This window comes from Scatophagus argus, chromosome 6 (genome assembly GCF_020382885.2).
Source record: "Scatophagus argus isolate fScaArg1 chromosome 6, fScaArg1.pri, whole genome shotgun sequence".
Lineage (NCBI taxonomy): Eukaryota > Metazoa > Chordata > Actinopteri > Scatophagidae > Scatophagus > Scatophagus argus.
This window is the reverse complement of record NC_058498.1, coordinates 5,227,448-5,251,125: the sequence shown is the minus strand read 5'-3', so window position 1 is coordinate 5,251,125 and position 23,678 is coordinate 5,227,448. Positions and strand designations below refer to the sequence as shown.

The 23,678-nt window shown below is 42.0% G+C and overlaps 1 protein-coding gene across 4 annotated transcripts in view; it reads right to left on the bottom strand.

Annotated features, from left to right (window-relative positions):
• The window catches only part of ddah1 (dimethylarginine dimethylaminohydrolase 1), a 71,067-nt gene that overhangs the window by 44,240 nt on the left and 3,149 nt on the right, over positions 1-23,678 (bottom strand). The window contains exons 1-2 of one of the 4 annotated variants that reach the window (XM_046390884.1): positions 20,325-20,462; positions 7,729-8,784 (exon numbers count right to left, since the gene is read on the bottom strand). The exons of 1 other annotated variant lie outside the window; for it this stretch is intronic. In XM_046390884.1, the coding sequence (XP_046246840.1) occupies positions 7,729-7,797 (69 nt within the window). In that variant the 5' untranslated portion in view covers positions 7,798-8,784; positions 20,325-20,462. Of the gene's footprint in view, positions 1-7,728; positions 8,785-20,324; positions 21,097-23,678 lie in introns of those variants that run through there. 2 more of the 4 variants (XM_046390882.1, XM_046390881.1) reach the window with 2 other exon arrangements.

Here is a 23,678-nt window from a genome sequence, read left to right as displayed (position 1 = left end):
TAAAGACCAAAAGGCAGCTCTACTCTGTATAATTCTACTATGGGTGCAATGTAAGAAGAAAGTAATAATAATACAAAAATATGGAGCCACAAATGGCTGAAGACAATATGGTGTCTGTTCCACAACAAAGTTCAGCTTTGTGTCACAACAGTCTCAAGACTGCAGTTTGAGCCAAAGCAAATACTTCAGTGATATTAAAACAAGCTCAGTACAGTTTATAACAGAGCTTTTGACAACTGCTACGTGGGCAAACAGGACTGTGGAACTGCTAAAAACTGCAAGATTTTCTACTTGCCAGAAATTCATCTGATAGTGTGGAGGAAAACTTAATCAGGTGTCGTCAAACTCCACATTCAATTCTACAACCTGTCAGTGATGACCAGTTCAGGAAAAAAAAAAAAATTCTGCTTAATGGGTACATTGTCTACTCGTCTTAATAAATACCAGTTGTGCATGCTTATGACTGAGCAACCACAATTATGTTCACAGGCCAAAAATACTGATTTGTTTGATTGAGTATCATCTATTGAGACTTATACTGAGAATTATTCTGACAACCTGAGCTCTTCAGAAACTCTTCAGGCCACAACAGGGACTCAATAATGCCTCCATACTTGCTTTGCTCTATTAATTTGTTCATGTTGCATGCTGTACACAAATTGCCCTATTTTATATCATGGTTCTCCGACCTTTACGTGAGTATCTACATTATAAGCTACAGTCTAATACTGCAGCTGCTGCTGTTGCACACCCAGAGTTAATGAGGCAGATAAATGAAACAGTAGAGGATCAGGGCTCCTGATGCCTCTGGGTAGATCTATGGAAACCTCTGGCAGGAACATATAGGAAACCAGTGACTGCTATTTAAGCTTACAGTCCCATGTAATACACGCACACACACAACTGTGTGCGAGCTGGCAGCAAACAAGCTGACCTGACGCGCCTGGTTAAAAAAGGCCAATCAATAGCATCCCTGAGCAGAGCAGTGATGGGGGGGAACTCTGTGGTCTGTTATGGCTGGACGACGAGTGCTGCGCTCAGCCAACAGGAAACTGAGTTCTGTTCATGGCTGCGTGTTGGGACACATTGACCTGTGTGTGTGTGTGAGTGTGTGTGTCTGGAGGGGATGTCTGTGTGTACAGGTTTGTGTTCTGAGTTAAGGTTGTGAGGGCGTGTGCTGTTCTTGGACTTTTGTTTTCCAGTCTGTTTTCTTATCTAATTGTGTGTATGAATTTGTCTGGCTCTGCATGCATTTGTGTATTTATCTGTCAGATACTTTGTGTGTGTTTGGGGGTCAGGGGTAGGCTGGATCGGAGGACTAAGCCATGTGAAGAAGAGGAATCACGGACTTCAGCTCTGCACGTTCTCAGTACTTCCTAGCAGACTGTTTATGTTGGGTTTGTGTGTGTGGTCTATGCCTGTATTTGTTCACATTAATAGAATACTGAATAAGCTATTAACAGTTCGGGTTTGCACTGAATCATGTACAGATTTGTTATTAAAGATAAGTTAAAGATTCTCAGACAAGTGCTGGTGTGTTTTTTTTCTATGATTCTAAGCAAGTTTTTGGCTCTTTATTTGCATCAGACATGAGACAGTATTATCTAATATGTGGTCATTTTCTCAATTATAACCCAGGGAAGAGTTATAATTATTTGATGTAAATTAATTAACTGTCTCCATGAGCTGTGCGTCACAATCACCGCTGCAGCTCCAACTACTGATTGAGCAGGAAAGGTCAAATCTGTGGACCAAACTATGATAATCAGCTTTCAGTTGTTCAGAACATCTATCAATTCATGCTTCTCCAGCTCAGGCCCCTCCACATCTATCCTGTGATTGGTCTGTATTATGCATGCAGTTTTGTCATGTCTGTGTGTGTACATTTGGACTGCACTGCATACTCCTCAGCTAAAACAAGGAGAAAGTGTTGAAACAGAATCAGCCTTGAGGTATTGAGTTTTTGTTCTATTTTTGTAGCCGTTACTGCTGAGAGAACCTCTGACTGTGGCTTGTCCACATTATCTCTGGCAAACAAGACCCAAAACATGACCCGCACACTCCTCTCCATCACATGTTGCTCTGGCTGAAAACACGTTTCACTGCGTAAAGTGATGAATAGCTTAAGACAGGCATTTGTGAGCCGATTTCTCAATGTTCCATTATAAATAAACTGATTTTGAAGCAGAACTTTCATACTCAAGGCTGACTGCAACAGATGCTATGATTTAGAAAATGCTGGCTCTTTAACAGCGTGTGGCATTTATGGGTAATTATTGCCATGCATTTCAATATTAACTAATTATCTTGGAGCTGTCAAACAAACTTTGCTCGAGGACTCGGACTATTTCCACAAAGTGACAAAAGTGCATTTTCAAATTTAGTTGACCCAATGGTTCCCATGTGCTTCAACCTTTACAGCAGTGTCTGCGCTAAAAGGGAAATGGGCCCATTACGTCTGAGGAGAGGGTGGCAGATTCCTCCTAACAGCTCTGCTGTAATGACCCTAGCATCTGCAAGACACTGTACCATTTCCAAAACATTACTGGAGTCACTTGGCCATCCTTCAACCTTACCAGACCTCTGAGAATTGCGAACCCTCTGATAAGTCGTCCGTTGGGCTCAAAAGATCACAACAAGCCTAATTTAGTGCTTTCAAAGCTTATTTGGCTTTGGGCTATCTGAGTCATCACCACCTTTCCAGTCATTAACAAAACCCCCTGAGTCATGTAAGGCCTTTTATGTCTGACAATGACTGAGTGTGATATAACTCCATATGACTTATCACCACAGTATGTTTTTAAGCAAACAGATGAAACCACAACACTTTTGAAAGTAATTATCAAACTAAGTAATCCAAGTCGACTGCCAAAGATTGATCAAGAACAATTTGAAGAAGAAGTAGCAGCTTTCCAAGTGAAGCAGCAGAGGCACCTTAGACGAGCAGAGCAGAGCAGAGCAGAGCAACTTCAAGAGTACAACCTCCTTTGCCTGCATACTGCTTGGCATTTACATAAAGCTCCTAAGCGATCACCATCGCCAAGAAGACTTATATTCCAGGATATGCGGCTCATTGGTATTGCTTCCTGAGAGGAGTTTCATGTTTTCACGACTCAACAGGAGCTGCAAGTTGCATAACTATCTCAAGACATATAGCACAACCATATGACACAACATGGGAGAAGTTAATACTACACTGAAGAGACTCTCACCCCAGATGAATGGACACTGCTGGTCAACAATAAAAATCATCATTAATGGCAAACCTCCATCTACTACAAATCTCTACAAATAGGAAGCAAATACTGCACAGCTGAAGCAATTACAGGCCGGGCAGCTGCAGCTGCTTATATAACTGTGTGACCTGTAAAGCTGATACTGGCAATCAGGCTTCCTGGAGGGCTAATGTGCTGATCCAGTCTGCTAACCACTGATAGGAACACATCCTCTACTGGCCAGCGTGATTCCAGTTCATCAGTCTGCCCGCTGACCCTGCAGCCCCTGACCTGTGATCACCTGCCAAGAATGTTTCCAGTGAAGCTGGGCAGCAAGTGAGAGGCTGGCCAAGTGTGATTTACCCCCTGCAGTGTTTTTATTATTAACCTGCTCTTATGACAAAGATACGATGGCATGCCTACATAAACACACGTGCACTTCCAGAGACACATGTTCCTTTGCACCAGGCTATCAAGCAACTAAGGGGAAGTCATCCACAGAACTAGCCAATAGCAAATGTGGGTGTATCTGTGTACATTGGTAGCTCCAAGAAGGAAAAGTTTGATTGTGTCAAAGGATCAACTTAAAAGTTCAGAGAGTGTGTATGTGTATGTATGTGTGTATGTGTGTGTGTGTGTGTGTGTGTGTGTGTGTGTGTGTGTGTGTGTGTGTGTGCACATGTGAAACTTTTCTACTCTTTCCAGCTTTCCGGAAGTCTGCTGGAGCCTCCCACTGCTCTGGGCCCCAGCGGATGACTTCTTATTGTGGGTTTTGAGCCCCAGAGCAATTAGGTGAGTTTATGGTAAGCGCTAAGAAGCGGAGAAGCTTGTCATTCTGTCAGAGCTGATTTCCCCCTCGCCCCAAATGCTGACCTCTCTGGGCTGCCAAGGGTGGATGCGGCCCACAGCCGTGTATTTCTTTTAAAAACGAAGGCGTTGAGGGAAGTGGAACGTTTTTGAACCCTGTAGTAAGTCAGTTTTTACTTCCTGTAACTACATTTTGTTGCTAAGCACTTTGAGCCAAAACACACTTAGTGTATTTAATGCATGGCAACATAAATAATGTTAATCGAGTATAGGACGACTGATGGGGACTTACAGATCGGGAATACTTTTGTGCAAATGAATGGATGCTTCTCTTATCAGACTACTTTCAAGATTTTATTGGTTACAGTACTACACATGCATTCTGAATAGCAATAAAAACCCCAATGCTCAACCTCCTGTCATATTCACTGGGCTACATTGTCTATCATCACAGGATCCAAGTGCTGTGGGAGGTTGTAAGTATTCAAAGGCTGCAAAGAGAATCTGTACAAACACACAAGAGCTTCAAAAGATACCTACAAAAGCAATTGAGCATCAAACAGCAGTGAGGTATCCTGCTATGGCACGACACAGGAGTGAAACCCAAAATATTCTTTCCACAAGGAGAGTAAAAACACATTATGAGCAGAAAAGGCACTAGCATAGCATTTCCTACATGAATGAAGAAAAAGAAAAATCCATGTTGCACCTCCCCATGCAGTCTCAAGAGCATTTCCCAACACTGTTGAGGTCTTTTTTCCAAGCACAGTGCCAACAAAATACTTCATCCCCCTCCACCTCTGAGGCCTATGTATCCTCCTGAGTCTTTCTACAAGATTCACCTCTTTACTGAAGTATTTGCTCAAAAGCTAAACAAACACAGTTACACAATGAAAAGGTGGCTTATGTAACTGACACCAGCCATGCAGTGACCCAAATGTAATGATTTTCCCAGCCCTGAACTTGATTTCCTCCCAGTCCAGCCATACGCGCATGTATACACAGACTGTAATGTATGCTTGAAACATGCAGTGTTGCCTCTTCACATCTACAGGGATTAGAGTATGATTCCTAAAAGTTGCTAAATAGTTAATGACAAAATCTGATCATCTCATACATGCTGCATTGATATCTAAGGTCCTTTGTTGAATGGTAAAGACCCAGTCCATCACTGGTGTGTTGCAGTAACGTAGCTTTGTAATACATGGGCAGGCATGTTTCTGAGCCACAGCAGATGGGCAAAAGTGAGACAAAAGTGTCTGTTTTCCAGAATTAAATTAAATTATCACCAAAAATGACACACATAACATTTACTGCATTCTTGTAAACAACAGTGAGTTCCATATGATGGGATTCACTAACGCTATGACAGGCACTGAAGTCAGAAACTTCAAATCCTGCCCACCTTCCCAAAAAATATGAAAAAAGGCCAAAAAATAAAAGCCACATTTCATGTATCAGAAATTTAAGGTAGACAAATGCAAGGTGTCTCTTAGGGAAAGTAATCTGGTCTGAATGTCTAGTGTGCCTAATCTTATAGTACAAATCTATATATCTAATTTAAACCAAAGGAGCTTTAAAATAAATGTTTGGTCCTTCAGCTGCACTACGTGACCACACTCAGATACCTTCACTTTAACTGGCTGGATCAAGAAACCCTGCACACTACAAAAGAATTAGAAGTTACAGTGGCTAGCTAAGTGCATTTTGTTGTTATTTCAACATTTCAGCACTTGAAAAGTACAGTAACCCACTCGTAACTCTTCTCACTAACATGTCCATGAATCACAGTGCACATATGTTCATACAGATGGCACAGAGTTATTATATACATGTTATCTGTACACAGTGCTCCCCTTAACAGCTCACCTCAGGCCCAATTCTCATTTCAAAACAGCCATTTGTTTTACGACCTCTAAGGGAGGACATCCTTAAGCTAATCGATCTAAACAAATACACTCATATCAGATTATGGCAGTTAAGTCAAGCACAATCACACACACTCTGTAAGTGAAGGTATATGAGAGCCAGTGGTGGTTTGAAAAGCCAGTTTACCAAGTGTGTGCATTTGGGAGTACAAAATCAACTTAACATGTCAAAAACATGATGTGATCTGTGACCATCAGTTTCCTGGAACTCAAGGTATAAATTTCAAATGTCTTGCTTTCAGCCCTGAATAAAATGTTGGCATTGTACGTTTCTGCAAACCAGGAATGTGTTAAGTTTCTACGTTTCATATCAACAGAACATTCAGATTACACTTATATGAGCTGACTTCCTTGCCAGGAGGAAGACGAGATGGTGTTGGTGTGCCAAGCAAGAGATTACTGTTCACTTGCCTTTTCAACTGACAAAAGTGGTTGGTTTTCCAACCACACTGTGGCAACCGAAAAGGGCATTTAATGCTGAAAAATGAAGTTTTCCTAACCCTAACCAAGTGATTTTTTTTTTCTTTTGCCTAAACCTAACCAGACCTTAGGCAGAGGATTGTCACAACAAAAAACTGAAATGTAAAGAAGAGTTTCCACATATCCACGGCTTGCAGAAATGGACAGAGCCAACATTTACTCTGACTGGTTTGCTTTTTCTTTTTATTGTGTGTGTGTGTGTGCCTAAAAACATATTCATTTACAGCGAAGTAAAATTAACAAACTGCAAATTGAAACCACCGAAACACTTAACCAATAACTTTCAGAATTTTCCAGGATTGCCTTTCTCAACTGGTCGTTTCAGCATTGACCCATTTCAGCGCTGGCTCGGGTCTGCTCTGTGCGTGACTGAGGAGACCGGCTGACGGAGAAGAAGTGTGTGTTTTCAGTGTGATCCTTGGCGTGAGAACAGACTGAGAGCGGACATCACACCACACTGTGACAGCTGAGGGCAGACAGGGGAGGCAACACACACCTCCCTGCCCAGCCCTGATGCCTGGCCTGCCCCTCCGGACCCCCTCACTCACCCACGCACACATACACACACAAACCCATCATCCACATGTGAATGCATACATGCACGCACACATACACTCCTCTTTAAATTCCTTGACAATTTACACAACACTCAAATTTTTGTCTCCCTGTGAAGAACAAAAAACACTTTTTCTCATAGTTCTTTTTCACAATACCCATAACATAAAGACATCTATTAGGCCGTTTGCGAACATGTCCAAAGCTGCCGCGTACACGGCTCATCAAAGATCTCTGAAAATACGCAGTTAATGACTGATGTTTGATTGTTTTGGCGGCGATGACTTTTTCTTGTCTCTGCTTGTCAATTAGATGAATACAATACAGCATCAGAGGTGGTGGGTATATCTGCAGTTGCATCTCAGATCACTCGAGCTCTGGTGTCAAAGATGAACGTCATCGCAGACGTGGATATATATCACCACACTAACTGTCAAATGCAGACCACTGCACACTGGCATGTGTGGAAGAGACTGAGGATTTTATTTATTAGCTGCAACCAACAAGCTTAACACCATACTGAAACAGTGTTAAGATACTGGTGGACAGATTTAAAGTACAAATGAAAACTTCTGACTGAGTGGTCTATGGATTATCCAGAGGAACAGTGTTATTCTGTTAACTGGTAACTGTGAAATGTGAAAATCCGTTTCCTGTGATTTGTGCAGAACGACCTGATGCCAGCGGTTCAGAGCAGATGTAACCGAGACACACCACTGTACACATGCACAAATTACACTTACGTGCGAGAGATGCAACAGACGAGCACCCTCCCCGTGGCCTCCAGCCTCCTCCTGACACTCCGAGAACATTGTGGCACCCAGTTGACATATACTGTCTCCTGACTCACCGTCATGTGGAAACTAAACACCAGAGTCTCACCTCCTGTGCCTGGGAATGAATGGACTCACATGCACAGACAGCAAGCGTGTTTGTGTGAATGAGGACATGATTAATTCTAAACACAAATGTGCCAAAAAGATTGTGGATGACTACAAAACTGCCTGCTTGAATCCAGATCATCAAAGTCTGTTCACAGATTATGCATTAAAGCATTTAAATAAAGGAATTCTCATTCTGATTTGTGGCTCTAAAACAAACCAGTAAAAGTCTCATGAACTAAATTTTTATCAGACTTGAAAACAAGTACCAGACATATGTAGCCTGCGCTTCATCTCTGTTCTATGCTAGCAAAATGGGCTGATGAGAGCAGAGAGGGCAAACTGAAGCAAAACTATCAAGTTGTGTGCCATGAAACCAAAACAAGGAGCTGAAAGATGCTAAAATGCTTCAGGACGCTGAGGTGAGTTCCACATTTGGTGATAATTCCACCTGGATTCATCATAAGTGTCCTCCTTCATGTTACGCATTGTTACTTGATCCCACTGTTAATTTAGAATGTTAGTGTAACTTTGGTATAGATATTTTAAATTGGACTAATTGCCCATGATGAGCTATAAACATTCTCGAAGACACGCAAATACTCACGTAATCCAGCCTTGAGGGGACAGACTCAGAATCAGACCAGTTGTAATGCAATTTAAAATTCAAAGTGCTTCACTGTTATCAGCTTATGTCTCACTCCTTCCAAAGACTTGTGAAAAGAAATGAGAACACTCCTCACTCCAGCTACAAGCACTTCTTCACACAGAACATGTGGTGCATAATGAATCCTGAATCCATTTAATGACTGGATCATTAACTTGGCCTGTTAATCCCACTTACATCAAATTGCTCACCGATTCAGTTGAGTAATTTCTCCTGAGGGGATGAGAATCGCAGTGGCACGGCACAGCATCCTGCTCCCAAACATGAAAATAAAACACGTGGGTACAACAGGACCATATTTTGTTCAACAGCTGAGATTCTCTCATAACTTTGGCCAAGATTCGCTCACTGTTAAATTCAATTTGAGAGTGGCCCATACTTTGGCATGATTAAAAACCACTCTACAAATGGCATTAGTCAGACTGAATGATGGAGCAGAGAAAAATGCTAACTTGGAGGGCGAAAGCAGCATCGGAGGTATATCGCTTTCATCAAAGACCGATGAGTAGGCCTTTCCAACAAGGCAGAGGGCAGGAGAAGTTCATACGATGACAGAAATATGTGATCCATGCTGTGATGGATGGGCCAAAAATTAAGAGAAGACATGTGAAGCATGTATCAAAGATAAAGTACGCACACTGATGATAAATTATCATCAGTTTGTGATTATTAAATATGTCAACAAAAAACAGACCGATGCATTCCTAGTCAGTTTCAGGTTAGATCTCCATAAATCTGCAGTGCTGCGATATGCATGTTGGGGAAAGCGAAAAAGAAAAGTCAATTTTACTGGAAAGAAACCCGAAGATAACAACAAAGCTTTGATGATGGGAATAAAGTGTATACTGGAGCGTGCTGCAGAGACAAATCGCTCCATGTTCCCGTCAGAAAGCTCATTTTGAAACAATATTGGCTGAGTTATCGGAGAGCTGAGCAGATGTGAAAACAGTGTTTTTGCCTGGGCAGTGTTCTGGAAGCTTCATATTTTCGACAGACACTGCTACAGTGACATGCAAAATATGACTGAGCTTTGCTTTAGCTTGTCCTCCTAGGACGCCATCCAACAATGAGACAAGAAATTGACATGAGTGAGTGCGCCTGCTGTCTGTATCGGTAAAAAGAAGATAGATGGGGAGCAACATGCAGGTATGTCGGCAGGAGAAAGCTTTTCCATGTGAGGAATTTGGGACACACTCAAATGTACTAAGAAATAGTCCTGTTGGCATGTCTCTTTTTCGTTTAAAAGTTTAAAAGGTTTAAATGAAGATTAGCTAAAGCTAAACGGGTGTGAAAGTGCGACTTATTTCAAGGTGCATGTGGAAACGAACGTTGGCGTCACAGGAGTGTGTTGTTGAGTGTCCGGGGCCATGTTCACGCCAGCTTTATTTTGACATGTAAATAGAAAACTCCGCCCCTCCAAGTAATATGAGGCAAAGGGGTGAAGAGTTTCTAATTTGCTTAGTGTCTGCGAGGTTTGTTCTGAAGCAACTCGAGCACAACTGATGTGGAGAGCCGAAAGTTACAGTAGCACTCGCAGGAATTTCACAAGGGAAAAGTCTGATGGATAACTTTAGTCTGAAACTTGGTTTGACTTGAAATCCTTAAAGTTAATCTCCAGCTTGAGACTTATTTCTGCTACAATAAAATCAGTCTTTTTCAATATTTCGTGGTTTACTTCACTCTTGATGCAGCTCCAAGTCACCAGAGTCACTGCTCTGTTTCATACAGACACACAGAGCCAAAGACAAAACAGTTTCGACCATGTTCTTTCAACACTGCGACAAGCCCTGTCTACACTACATGTCTGAATCGTGCGCAGAATTACCCAGTGAGCATGAGCTCATTGGAAAGTAGACAATTTAAGTAGTCTGATTGTGGGTTCCTCTGATGTTTTTAATTTAAACTGCAATCACTTGGGAAAACACACTCACATCAACCTCCTGGTGATAATTACGAGTAGGATGTGAGGAGTGTCTTAACAGGCTCACACCTGTAGTCAGAAAGCTGTGTTAAGTGTTTTCATATTCAACTTTTTTAGTGACGTTCCGAGGCTCATCTTCATCAGACAGCAAATCACATGACTGCACTTCAGTATCCTGTTCAAAACAAGCAAGCGCACCGAGTTACTGCACAACAGTGATGAATGTAGTATCTTTAACCCTAGAACACTAACGTCGGGTGATTTTCACCCACACAATTTTGAAGTGATCGAATTTTACAACCAAATGAAGGGATGTGTTGATACTTTCGACCAAATGTGTGCTCAGTACAGCTGTGAAAGAAAAACCACGAGGTGGCCACTGTGTGTCCTATATGGCATGATGAACGCTGGTGTGATAAACTGTATTTTATCCGAGATATTATATCGGGTAAAATATACCCAACGTTAGTGATGGTGTTACTAATTTTAACGTTAGTGTTCTAGGGTTAAAATGTAAGAAAAAAAAAAGCAAAACAAGTCCCCTCACAAGATCGCTACCTGGGGTTTCGGTGCGCAAACACTGATTTTCAAATGATATCTGTAAGGTGCAGAGAACATAACAGCAGTCTATTATCAACACATTGCGATATGCTCATGCAGAATCAAGGCAGCATCACTTCCTCAGATACAGGAAAATCTCATTTCTAGCACCAGAGCTGGTAACCAAATGCCATCAACAGGCCTCGAGATGAAATAAAAGCTGCTGAAACGGTTGTTGGTCTGTAGCAGAAAACGGGGCACTTAACCATAACTGTCAACTGAAATGATGGGAAAGACTGATGGTTATAGCCTGCAATACGTAAGAGACTCTTCTTGGCTCTGCGTCTCCAGCAATCAATGAAGTTGATGTTGACAGTTTGTATCTGTCGGCGGGTGAGTTGTTTTTAAAGAGTGAGAACAAAATGGAGGGGTTGGAGTGAGAAGTCAAAACCCGACAGAGGGAGATAGAAGAGAGATGGAAGCAGAGAGAGAGACTTGCAGAGTTTTATTTCAATTAGTCTTGACTGATTTCTGCTGTGTTTACAAAGTGCCGCAAAATGTGGCAGATGTAATCGTGGTATTACCAGTGAAGTATTTGTTTGTGTGACAGAGGACCACCGAGGCAATCGTACAGCATCCACTGATTCCTCAGCGTTAGAGGTGTCTGTTGCATAATCTTCCTTCAAACAAGATCTGTTGGTTCTTAAACTAAATAAATGTGGCCAACATGCATACAACCAATTCCAAAATTAAAAACCACTTAGTATCTGAGAGCTCGTCACTCCTTTAACACGTGCCATAGCAATCCAGAGTCATCAGTATTTCTTTGGCTGCAGATGGAAGGTCTCAGACAGGTTTGCAAGGTTAATGAGGACGTCTTGCACACATGATGAAATCCTGAGCCTGAAATGTGAAGCTCTAATTTCTACTCAAGACTGGAACACATTCATTAACCAGAGGTTAAACATTACTAAACAACCTGCTCTCCTAGACTAGTGCAAAGGTGCTCATTCTCTGAAGAGAATACAAACACCCTCAGGTACACTCGAAGTTATGTTCAGTGACAGCGGATTTAAATGTGTTTTTTCTTCCTGAAAAGAATAAAATCCTCCTCACACAAATTTAACAAGTCTCTAGAAGCCACGTCTCTCTACTTTGTCACTTCTCGAGATATTTTAGTTGCACGTATATTCACAATACAGGATCTGCTTCAGACAGCAGACAAAAAGCCGGACAAAAAGGAGAAAAGCATAACATTTTATTAGAAATTATCTTCTAACCCCAAACCTTCAAGCGTAAAAAGAGGGTTTTGTTCTGGGCTCATGAGGCGCCCTCTGTGACCTTAGCCTGACTTTTCTCAACACCACTGCGCCTGGCCCACTTCCTGTGTCTTCCACTGCTCAGTCTCACATACCAAACCAGACATTCACACACCCACGGTGACGGCTGAGCGTGACCCGGTCATCCAGCAAGGCTGAGAGGAGTTCCTGTTCACAAGTGCGCCCCAGCTGTCTCGCAGGCTGCTGGCTGGTGAGGTTGTGGTGGGTGAACCCTTAGCCAAAAGGGGTGACGGCAGAGTGGGTGGGGATGGGGGGCTGTCTGGTCTATTCATGTTCTTTATACAAGACTTCCTGGTGCGCATGAGGGGCAAAGTCTTGGCACGTGTTGAACAACCCACACAGAGCACACCGCGATGGACCAGCTGTTTGTGAATTAAAGCTGGGCAAAGTCCTTCTTTGTTTTAAACCAGCAAATTAACAGGTCAAATGACTAAAACATAAGAAATGTCTTTAGAAATGTGTATATCAGCAGCTTGGAAACATCTTTAGCACCATCCAGTCAAAAGTCACCAAGGATGTAAAAAGAGAGGTACAGTAGCATCACCAGCTGCAATATAACTGACAAAAATGAGAGTTTTAACGGAGCAAACAATACACTGTGAGAGAAACCTAACTGCTAACCTTTAGTAAATTCCTTATTGATACAAACATACATAGAGAAATTTGCAGATTTACCTCAAATTTAAACAGCATTTTATCAAGAGTCAGGTCAGATGCACGGACCGTACTCCAAATTTTCCAACATTTCCAACATTAGTATTGGTAGCTTTAAACCGAGCAGTTGGGGCAGAACGGGCTAAGATGAGCCAGTAGGTAAAAATGATGCACCAACTGCATCTACCTAAGGATAAAAAAACTAATCATCTGAATACTAATTAAGGAACCTTTTGAATATACCTCTTTTAAGTAGGTTATTTAGTCTGGTTTAGACTACAGCTCCTACTCAAAGTATGAAAAGCTAGAACCCCGATGTCTGGCTTACTGTAAAACTGTTTATAGTGGAATGCAAAGACCTCATTTATACTTCACTATTAGTTCCCAATGTGTTTTCAATGCAAGTACATTTTCATGCCAATAAAAGACATCTCAGGAGCACAGGAATTTAGTGCTGCTATTATCATATTACTGGAAATATAAGCTATGTTTCCTGTACTGTCATTGATCAGAAGATTTTTTTTCCCACTGGAAGACTATCTACATTGTTGAGTGGTTTATGCATGGGAACACAGATACTGAATTTCAGGTTCGGTAAATGCAATCAGCTTCAACCTGAGTAAGACCTTAGAAGACCTTCTGATTTGTAAGAAACTGAATCAGCGACAGAGGATGGGACAGGCAGCAGCACCGGGACGTTACGGACGAACACGCCAGACACGGAGTCAGACAGACAAACAGTGAGAGGAAGGGCAGGTTATATATGGTAGGAATGTGACAGAGAGTTGGGGAAGGCACGCTGACCCCGGCCCAGAGGCTACTTGGCGAGTTCCAGGTGTCTCACCCTCCGCCCCCGTTCACACACGGATGTCAAGCCTCCCTGAAGGAAACCAGGCTGGTTCTGTTGGGGAAGTCATATAAGAGCAGGCAGGACGGAAAGGAATCTGCATCTGTAAGATGTCTAGTCAAAACAAGGCTTCTGTGCTGTCTGGTGTTAGTTTGGGGGCGGCTACATGAGCCATGACCAGAAAGGGGCCTGCATGGACATAAACTGCGAGGACTAAATATTACGTCTATAAAAACATGACCTAAATACTGTGGAGCAGAATTTTCCATCCTGTCTCCAGACTTGAATTGACACCTAGTGCTTTTACACTTGTTATGACAGATTTTAGCACTTTTTAATGACCACTATTTTCCAGGCTCAGTCAGCCTAACTTACAGTAACTGCTTACAGCAGTATACCATTATAAGATACATAAGCATCAAGTGGCAAAACAGATAATAGCTACACTTTAAGCCATCACAGTGTCTGAGCAGAAACCAGTAAAAGGTGGCAGGTTTGGTTATTGTTTCATGGTGGATTTATACTGAAGTTCATTGGGTTGATAAAGCTAAAATCACACATCACTGCCTTGATCACTTGTTCTGAGCTCAGGTCTTTTTGCTTCAGTAAAAACAGAGGCTACAAAGTAAAAAGTGAGAGTGGAGGATCAAAAATGGATTTTCTTTTCAGGCAATTAAGTTTATCTCCACTGTCAGACCGAGAAACTGCCAGCACAACCCAAAGTTCATGATATGAATATCGAGAAAAGGTCACTAACTGCAGCTGCTGGGAGACAGCAGAAAATATAAGAAGCAGTTTATCAGAGTTTGGCAAAATCTCTACTTTTCATGGCTGCCGGATTGAGAGTTTTGCCTGTTTTTGACCAAAACTACTGCAGAGATGATACAACAAAAAAGTCAAAGCGGTCTTCTATTTTGACAGTAAAATCACTTTCAGAAACACAGAAAATCCTTTCAGTTTGGTTCAAAGCTCTTGTGTCTCACTGAGTTGTCAGACAGATGGGTGCAAAGCCACCAAATTGGTCACAATTTGTGTCCTGAGCCACAGTAAATGCATGTCTATTCTGAGATGCTTGAAATATACCTGCCCTGATTGTTCAGCAATAATCACTTATAATCACCCCATATCTGACAACCTGCTTGTGCCAAGACGCAGTGGCACAGCGATGCTGTGTTTATGTATATTAGGTAGTGCAACTTTGGAACTAGTTTTGGCTTGAAGTTGGGCTTACTCTTTAGCCTGCTCTGACCACCACTACGTTTTGCTAAAATGGTCACGAAGAGCAATTTCTGTGGCTTTAGCTGTTAAAGGCACACTTAGTGACCATTTAAAAAAAAAATCACAAAAATCCATTTCATGCATGCATGTATATTTTGTCTTTTTCACTTCTGAATAAACTCTGCTAGATAGTAAGGTGAACTCGCACTTTAATAGCCTGGTGGAGAAAACTCATTTTGGCCACTTGTATCCAGCACTGCTCCGATTTGCTCACAAGCTTGTGACTGTGGAGAGAATAAAGATGGTAAGCTTTGAATGTATTTTCCTGGCTCAGGTCACTCTCAGAAAAAAGAACAGTGGAACTGTAGCCTGAATACATTTTCCTTCAAAAATACAAATACCTGCATAAAAAATGGCCAACATTTAATGAAAACAGTATGATCAATGAGCAATATTGAGAAAATGACTGTGCTACCTTTACAAGACAGGGACAGGGACTTGGACATGATCCCTCACCAATTTCCCAACAATGAACTGAACTATCAATTATGTATGATGGGGCCAAACAACGCTTGTTGCTGCTTGGCACTCTTATCTCTGTGCTGCCTTAACTGCCCCTTTAGTTCAGGCTGAGCTGCAATAAATTCGCAACTCAAAAAGTCTGCACATCTTAGAGTCTTGCAATACCTTTACGTCCTCCCATATATAATAGGTGACACCTGAACTCCTTTACCTGAGCTGGTGCTGAAATCTGTCAATAAAGTATGTAAGCAAGAAATAACAGGTTGGTTTTGATTGGCAAAAGGTGTGCAAGCATTTCACAACTTGCATCAGAGCATCTACAGAGCACAGTGACGATACTGGAAAACAGCCTTCAACAAGTGCAGCCACAAAACCGACTGTGAACTCAGATCAGATCTTCAATACAATCACTTCCTTCTTGCCAGACATAAATACTTGAGGACATTGTTAATTAGAACATTAACAAGCTGCTTGATTCACTCTCATTTTAATTTATAGAGAAGTTATTTAGACAGAGAAGGTTACATGAAGGAAATGTTTGGCAACATCTTCGACTCTACAAACAGTGATTGGGTCAGGAGGGCTGACAGAAAAACTCAAGTGTTGTCAGCAGGCCGAGGAAGTCAGTCTTTCTGCACATTCTGAATACACCCCGCTGAGACTTTGTTTTGTGGCTGTCGGATCATCTAGCGAGAGTCTTCAAGGCGCGAGCACTCAATAACAACACAAACCATTCATCAGCTTGGGATCACTGTTGGTACAAACTTAAGACTGCACTCAGAAGACTGAATGGTGTAGGATATCACATGTGCTAAAACTGCATCAGCGAGGTGATGAAAACCAAAGACATTAAGAAAGTCAACTTTAATACAAACTTCAAATGTGCACCAGGTATGTTTGAATCTGATCAGACCCCAGCCCGGTAATCACAGTATTTTTTCACATTAATAGCAGCAAATAAGAAAGGTGTTCCTGTCGTGACATTGTGGAAATAATTTGGTGTCTTATCTCATCACAATGTAAGGCATAAACTAACAGCAGGTTCACTTTCAGGACATTTATCATTATGATTTCCAAATGAGTTCACAATAAGAAAAGAAACGAAAGGTCACCTGGAAATCTGCAGCTGTGTATTCAGCTTGGCGAACTTTATGAGGCTTGTATTTAATGTTATGGAATGATTAACTTTGGCTCTTCGCTGGAGTGTTTTTAGATAAAGCTGCAGTCTGCTGTGAACAATAATGCAGTCCATTAAGAGGAGCATTTCCCTCAGTAAAGCTTTTAAACCACAGCCTAATGGATAAGATTCAACCTTCAACCTTCAAGAGATGTTTTAAAACATATTCCATTCCAAACGGACTTGTGGACTCGGCCAATAATGAGGCATGCAATCAGTTACAAAAAAGCAATGGCCTCATCTTGAAAAAGTGGAGAGGAGAATGATTAAAGTGTAACTAGTTAATCTCACCCGCCGTGACCCTACAGGGCTACTAGAGGAACAGAAGAGAGAGAAACTAAAAGCAGACCTGATGGATGAGGCCAACAGACCAAAAACAAAATCCCACAGCATTTAAAATAGATGAAAGTGATAAACAACAACAAGCAATTCCTTCCAGCTTCGATAAGAACACCTCTCAACTCCCACATCAATTTCTCCAACACTCCACGCTATCTGCTCCAAAGATTTTAAGCAGTCATTCAGAGCTTTTGTTTGCAGCCGACAGACCAAAAGGTCCAACAGCACCAGGCAGCTGTAACTATCCTGGGTTATAATAAAGAGAATTAATGATTTACAAAATAGATACTAGTAAATTAATGTCTACATGACTCCAAGCTGATTTCCCAAAATGTCAAGCAGTAACAAGGCTTTCCTTCTAACTGCAGCTGAAACACACTGAATCTTGCCTCACACATCTTGGCAGTAAATTGGCACCAACAAATGGAAGACCATGAGCTCAAAATCTGTGAATCGAGGCAGAGAAGACAGAGGGCCCTGAACAGTCACGCAGTAGGCAGAAAAGCCACTACCTGACAGTCACTCGTTAGTGTTTTAGGTTACAAAACAGACTCGTCCAATTAAAACCATTCGGGATGTTTGCTGATCCTTGAGTGAAGCTTAATGCGGTGCTGTGTTGGAGCCTGATCTACATGCAAGGCTGTCGAAACATCAGAGGTAATTATGAGGTGAAAATTATTCACTGTTCAGTCACAAGTGCAATAATTATTTCGACACAGCATGGCCGACGACTTACTGCCAACATAATGGTGTAATTGTAACTGACCGAGCAAACAGGAAGTGATCAATCACATAATTGTAGTTCTCTTCCACCTCCGTGAGCACACAGATTGATTCTCAAGAGGGCTGACAGGAAGTTGAGAAACTGCTGTTTCCCACTTTCCATAATGTCTCAGGTCAAAAGAGGTGTGTCCAATCATTATATGAGTATAGCACAAACGTTCAATAACGAGGCAGTAAATTCACTATTACAAGCATTTTATTTATCTTAAGATTCACCCTGAAGTGGTTCAGGCAAGAACTTCGACTCTTGAGAGACATGTTCCTGTATTACTGATAGCAGCTCCTTATTGTGGCAGCTGCTCTCAGGCTGCATAGGAGTTTGACGAAAACATTTCAGACAGTCGACACACCAAGAAATGTTGTAAAAGCTAAAACACATCTATCTTTTACCTCCTGCAACACCAGGAGCAAGAAGGAACATCACAGGTTTTATTGCCACCGGGACTATAATGCTACATATGTGTGTTTATGATGCATTTAATGTGTTATGTTTCAGTGATAAATGGAACAGAAACATGGATGGTAGCCACATAATGAGTAATATTTCCGCATTATAGTGTGTAAATGGCTGAATCTGTCTTACATACTTTGTTGAAATGTTTGCTTACATTACCACAGATGTTTCCAATATCATTGAAACCCAGACAAATCTACAGTTTAAGTTCATTTAATCACCTATTAATGGTGTCACACCCCCTTTACCTCTAAGTTTCCATAACTTCTGGGGAAAAACAGGAAAGACCAGATTATACCAGACAATAATGAGAGTGAGGAAGGAAGTTGGCGAATGTTACTAAATGTAGCGTGAATAAAACTTTAAAACATTAGCTTGTCTGTGAACATTTCTGCCTGAGCAACATCTGATAGATTTTTATCTGCAGTGGTGATTGCTTAACAATGGAGACAGAAAAAAAACCCTCCCATGATCCTCCATTACTTCACAAAGTCATCAGACTATGTCTTCTGTGATTGTTTTGATTGAGAGACCCCCTTGTACTGTGCATTTGTCCTTTAATCTTTTAAATGTGAAAACACATCCAGCAGACCAGCACCTGAACTCACACAATAATAATTAAATCATTCCTGCCAGAGACAATAAATGGTCATGCATCCATCTGTGCTTTTTACAGTCCTGTTTTTGCAAAAATATTATTTATGCTCTTGCACCTCAGATGTTGCCAGTTTCTCATTTATCACAGCTGACATCTCCCATGAGCAGAACACGGGTGAGAGACCAGATATCTGTATGAAATATGAAAAATTTCACAATGTAAACGTGAGAAAGGGCACTTATGACATGCACACATGTGCACGCAGATGTAACTCGTTCTGCATAAACGAAATGTGGCGGCTGAAGGCAGCGGCTCTCAGCTTTTCAATCAATAACCCTGCTGCCCGCGAGGTTGCATGGGGACCATTAGCACCAGTGAGCCAAGTAAAGTGACTCTGATGCGAAATGACAGGAGCTTTCACAGAAGCCGTCCTACCGTTTCCCTCATTGTCATTCTCACACACACACACACCACATTGCAGCTACTCTCACGAGGCAAACCAGTACCCTCATACTGTTGTTTTGTTTCCCCAAAAAATAAAAAAAATGATTCATAAACTTCAGCCATCATAAAGCTTCTCATTTCCTAAAAATAAATGTTGTAAATCTTTAAGTGACGATCCTAATCAGTCAGGTGCATGATGAGTTACCAGGTAGACCTATAGGATGCTTTAAACATTGATAAATAAAAATCCCATGAATTATACTGCCAGCCTACATACGTTAAGTAGTGGCAATTAACAGTCCATATGTTACCACGATAGACTATTTAAAAAAGAACAGATTTTGCTTTCAAATGCCGCCTTCATAGGACAATTTCCAGTGCAGCACACGCACATGTAGTACAATTAAAAAAAAAATTGCACTGTGGTCTTTGACTGTGGTCTCAAGAATTTCCCTCCAGGGATAAATAAAGGAATTGTGAAATGGGCGTTGCCTCATACCTAATCACCATATTTCTTTGTATAGGCTCGTGCACGGTGTGATCTCGATATGGCACATCTGGTTATGTATGTACAGCTTTCAGACACGTTGGCCTCCTGCAAGAGCAAACCCTCCAAAGAACACTTCAGTTTCACACACTGTCACAAACATTTAAGTCGTCAATGCACAGCTGGTGAACGTTAATTGAGTTCATTAAGTGTCAAAGACTTCGATGTTGTTGTTTTCAAGGAAATAAACTATAACATGTTTCTGCAAATATTCACCTGTCACATAGATCAGCCATCTTCACATTTATGACGTGTTCGTGTACCTGCAGACTATTAACTGCATGCAAAGTGAGCAAAAATGAGAGGGGGAGGACGCCTTCCTCTCCAGCTTCGCATCAAACTTTTAATTTCATTTAGTTTCGTTTTGTTATTTTCGGCGAATGGAACATATGGCGACACTTCCCTACCTCTCTCCTCCTGCTCTCTGCCCCGGGTCTAGTGATGAGCGCCGTGTCACCGCACACCACGGCCGCGTCCTCCACGAACACGCAGTCCGGGAGCGACTCGTCCGCGGGGAGCTCGACCACCTCCAGCCCGAGCCTCGTCCGCAGGACCTCGACGTACGCCTCGTGTTCCCTCTTCGCCCCGGCCAGGTCCACCTCCATCTCGACCATCCGGAGCGCTTCTTTGGCCAGAGACGCGGGGACTCCCCGGACAACGGCGTGGGTGTAATGACCAAAACCTGCCATTAAACCAGCCATGTTTTTTTGCACTCTTCAGTTGGCACACTCAAATCTGGCAAAAAAGGACTGAAAAACACCCTAACATACAACTCAGCGAATGAATGAGAGAAGCTGCTATCAGTTAACCCTACGCTGCCTGGCTTGCTTATTTGTTCCCCGTTGGTTAGTTGGGTTTTTATTCTTTTATTACAGTAGCCTGCACACAGTGTCAGTCAGCCCTCCTCCAGTCTCCAGGCGAGCGACGGCGCTTCGGTGACGCGCACCGATCATCACGTGTAACCTACGAGTCTGTCAGCTGTCAGCGTGGCGTTCAGCCCAACAAGTGACAATCCGAAAACCACTCAACCTGTGGCTCAGTCGATTCCACACCGCCGCAGATCAAGCAGCGTACGGAAGGCAAACTCTTCCATGCTTTATAAAGTCTCTTCACGAATGAAATATTTCTGTAGTTACAGCAGTACGTGAAATGATGCGTGAGATTAATTGCATCCACGAGCTACTCGAACATCTTTAAGTTAACCCTCAACTACATGTTCTTTCCTCACTGATTAATCATTTGAGTCGTTGCTCAAGCAGACATGCAAAACACCACCTTGTTCCAGCTTCTCAGTATTGTTGATTCATTCCTTTTCTTTGTCTTTTGTGATGGGAAACTGCAAGTTTTGGACTGTTGGTTGAAACTATTAGTCGATTAATCGTTAGTTGCAGCCCTAGAATCAATAGATTGCGATGTCTGTATTTGGAATACTGTAATATTTCCCCAATTTAGGAGGTTGCTTTGAGTTAAGGTGAGAGATAACTCAGCAGCCATGTTAGGGCTGATGTTGGTACATGAATGCCAATCATTCCCACGTCTTCTGAGGAAAAGATGGAAAATACATGACATGTTAGGTTATGTTTCAGGTTGCATCTTGGTGTGATGACAGAAGATGTAGTATTAAGAAACAGCTTGCATCTCTGTCAGCTTTTACTGGCTGCCTCCAAAAAGGCTGTACGTCAAAGTGAAGGAAACCTCCTAGACTTAAGCAATGAGTGGATATAGTAAATGATATATTTGTAATGACAAAATGAACATTTTCTTGACCTTCACTGCAGACAACAGAGCTGTTATCATATCTGGATCTACATGAAGACAGTAGAGTAAGAAATGCATACCCTATTTGATTTGGTTTCCTTTTATTTCAGTTCTTCCATATAGAAAGCGTGAAAGAAAGACTGCAAGCACACACACACACACCTCTGCTCTCCATTGGAAAAATTTGCAGCCATGTGTAACTGCTTCACTCTTGGCAGGCTTTATGAAATAATGTCCACAAACATCAAGGGCAAGGATTATATATCATGGAGGATCTCTGCTTGTCCTGCAGCGAGAGAAGCATAGGGCAAGAAGGGTGTGAAAGGAAGAGCAGCATTAGTAAGTGTGCATATGGGAGGAGGAGGAAGGGAGGGGGTTGTATTCCCTATGGTGCCATCTAAGGAAGGCTCTGGGCCCGGTGAAGCTGTCTGAATGGATGGAATGTCTCTTCAGACGTCCCAGAAGCACATTCTTCCACTGCGGGACCTCGGTTTGTCTTTTCTTGTTCCAAATTCACTCAATTATCCCCCGACTGCTCAGAACATTCCAGGACATTCCAGGAGCCCCACATTCCTTTTTCCACTCCAGCCAGGGTCACCAACCACCACCACCCTCCTCCCGACACTAACACCTGCCCCCACCCAGACCTCTTTGTTTTTCCATCATTCCTCATCATGGATGGACGTGGCCCAAGAAAAGACCTTCTCTTTCTCTTTTCTGTCCGTGCTGAGGAATTTGGGTTACTTTAGATGAAGGAAAGCCCTCATATTTTAGGCACACCTGGCTGGTACATTGTGGAGCTATAAAAGAAATGAGTGAAAGCAGACGCGATCCTCCAGCTGCGGATGAAGCAAAAGCGGTGCCTCCTTTTTGTCTGCTATGATTGGGCTCGTGATGAGCTCCAAGACATCTAAAGTGTCACAGACATGTCTGATTGCACAGGTGCACAGAGCATATTTAAGTCTCAGCACTCTGCCACATTTGTGAATCTAATTACCGCACACAAATTAAAGTGATGAAAAGACAGGGGATGAGATGATAAAATTGATGTTTCTAGATGGAAAGGATTGTATTTTAGGTGCATTTCAATAGCAGCTATAATTGCAGCTGATAGGCCACAAAATGGACAAGACATGTTCAATTTTGAGGACATTTATCATCATGTTGTACTGTTCTCAACTAGTTATTTAGCCTTTTACCTGCAGATGTTTCTTTCGCAGCTGAATGACAAGCAACATCCTTTTCAAAACCAATTGTATTTTATGTTTTCATTAGGAATGAATGGATTTGGCTGACAGACTAGGGAAATCAAGCATTGAGAGGCAGACTGACGCAATAAAAAACAAAACATCCCAATTGTCTTTATCCTTTAAGTGCGGTATGTATGCAGAAGTATCTGGAAGTAGACAAAGCAGACTGAGGGGAACTGGTCTTACGAAAGCATCTAATTAAAACACTTTATCACTCCATTACTCCTGGAATGCTCTGAGCATCACAGATTGATGATATTGTCTATTGGTGAAAGAAGTTTTCCTTGAACGTGCCTTTGATGTAGATTCCTCTGATTCTTGCAGTATGGGATTGGTATGCATGTTAGCTGAACCTCTTTCGCTACGATCACCTTGTTCTCTTACTTTGCTTCATCGCATCAAATTTCAAAAACCTTGGCCAAGTTACATCACATCTAAAAATATCACAGCCTCCTATCATTTCGTCGGTCAGCAAACAGCGTTGTTTGTCTCGCTCTCTTCCCCCTTTAGCCCGTCAGGTTCACACCCCAACAGCTGACTGGAATCCATCTCAAAAACATCAAGTCTGACACTAAGAGGAGACTCAAGACTTACACAACAAGTCTGCCATCTTCTCTGCTTTCTTTCCTCCACTGCTGAAGATTACACAGCATACGTGTGGACAACGAGGACTTTTGTTTCCTTGCTTTTGCCAACATAAATACATTTGCTCGTAAGATCTGACACCTTCATTAGCAGTGACATGTTCAGTAT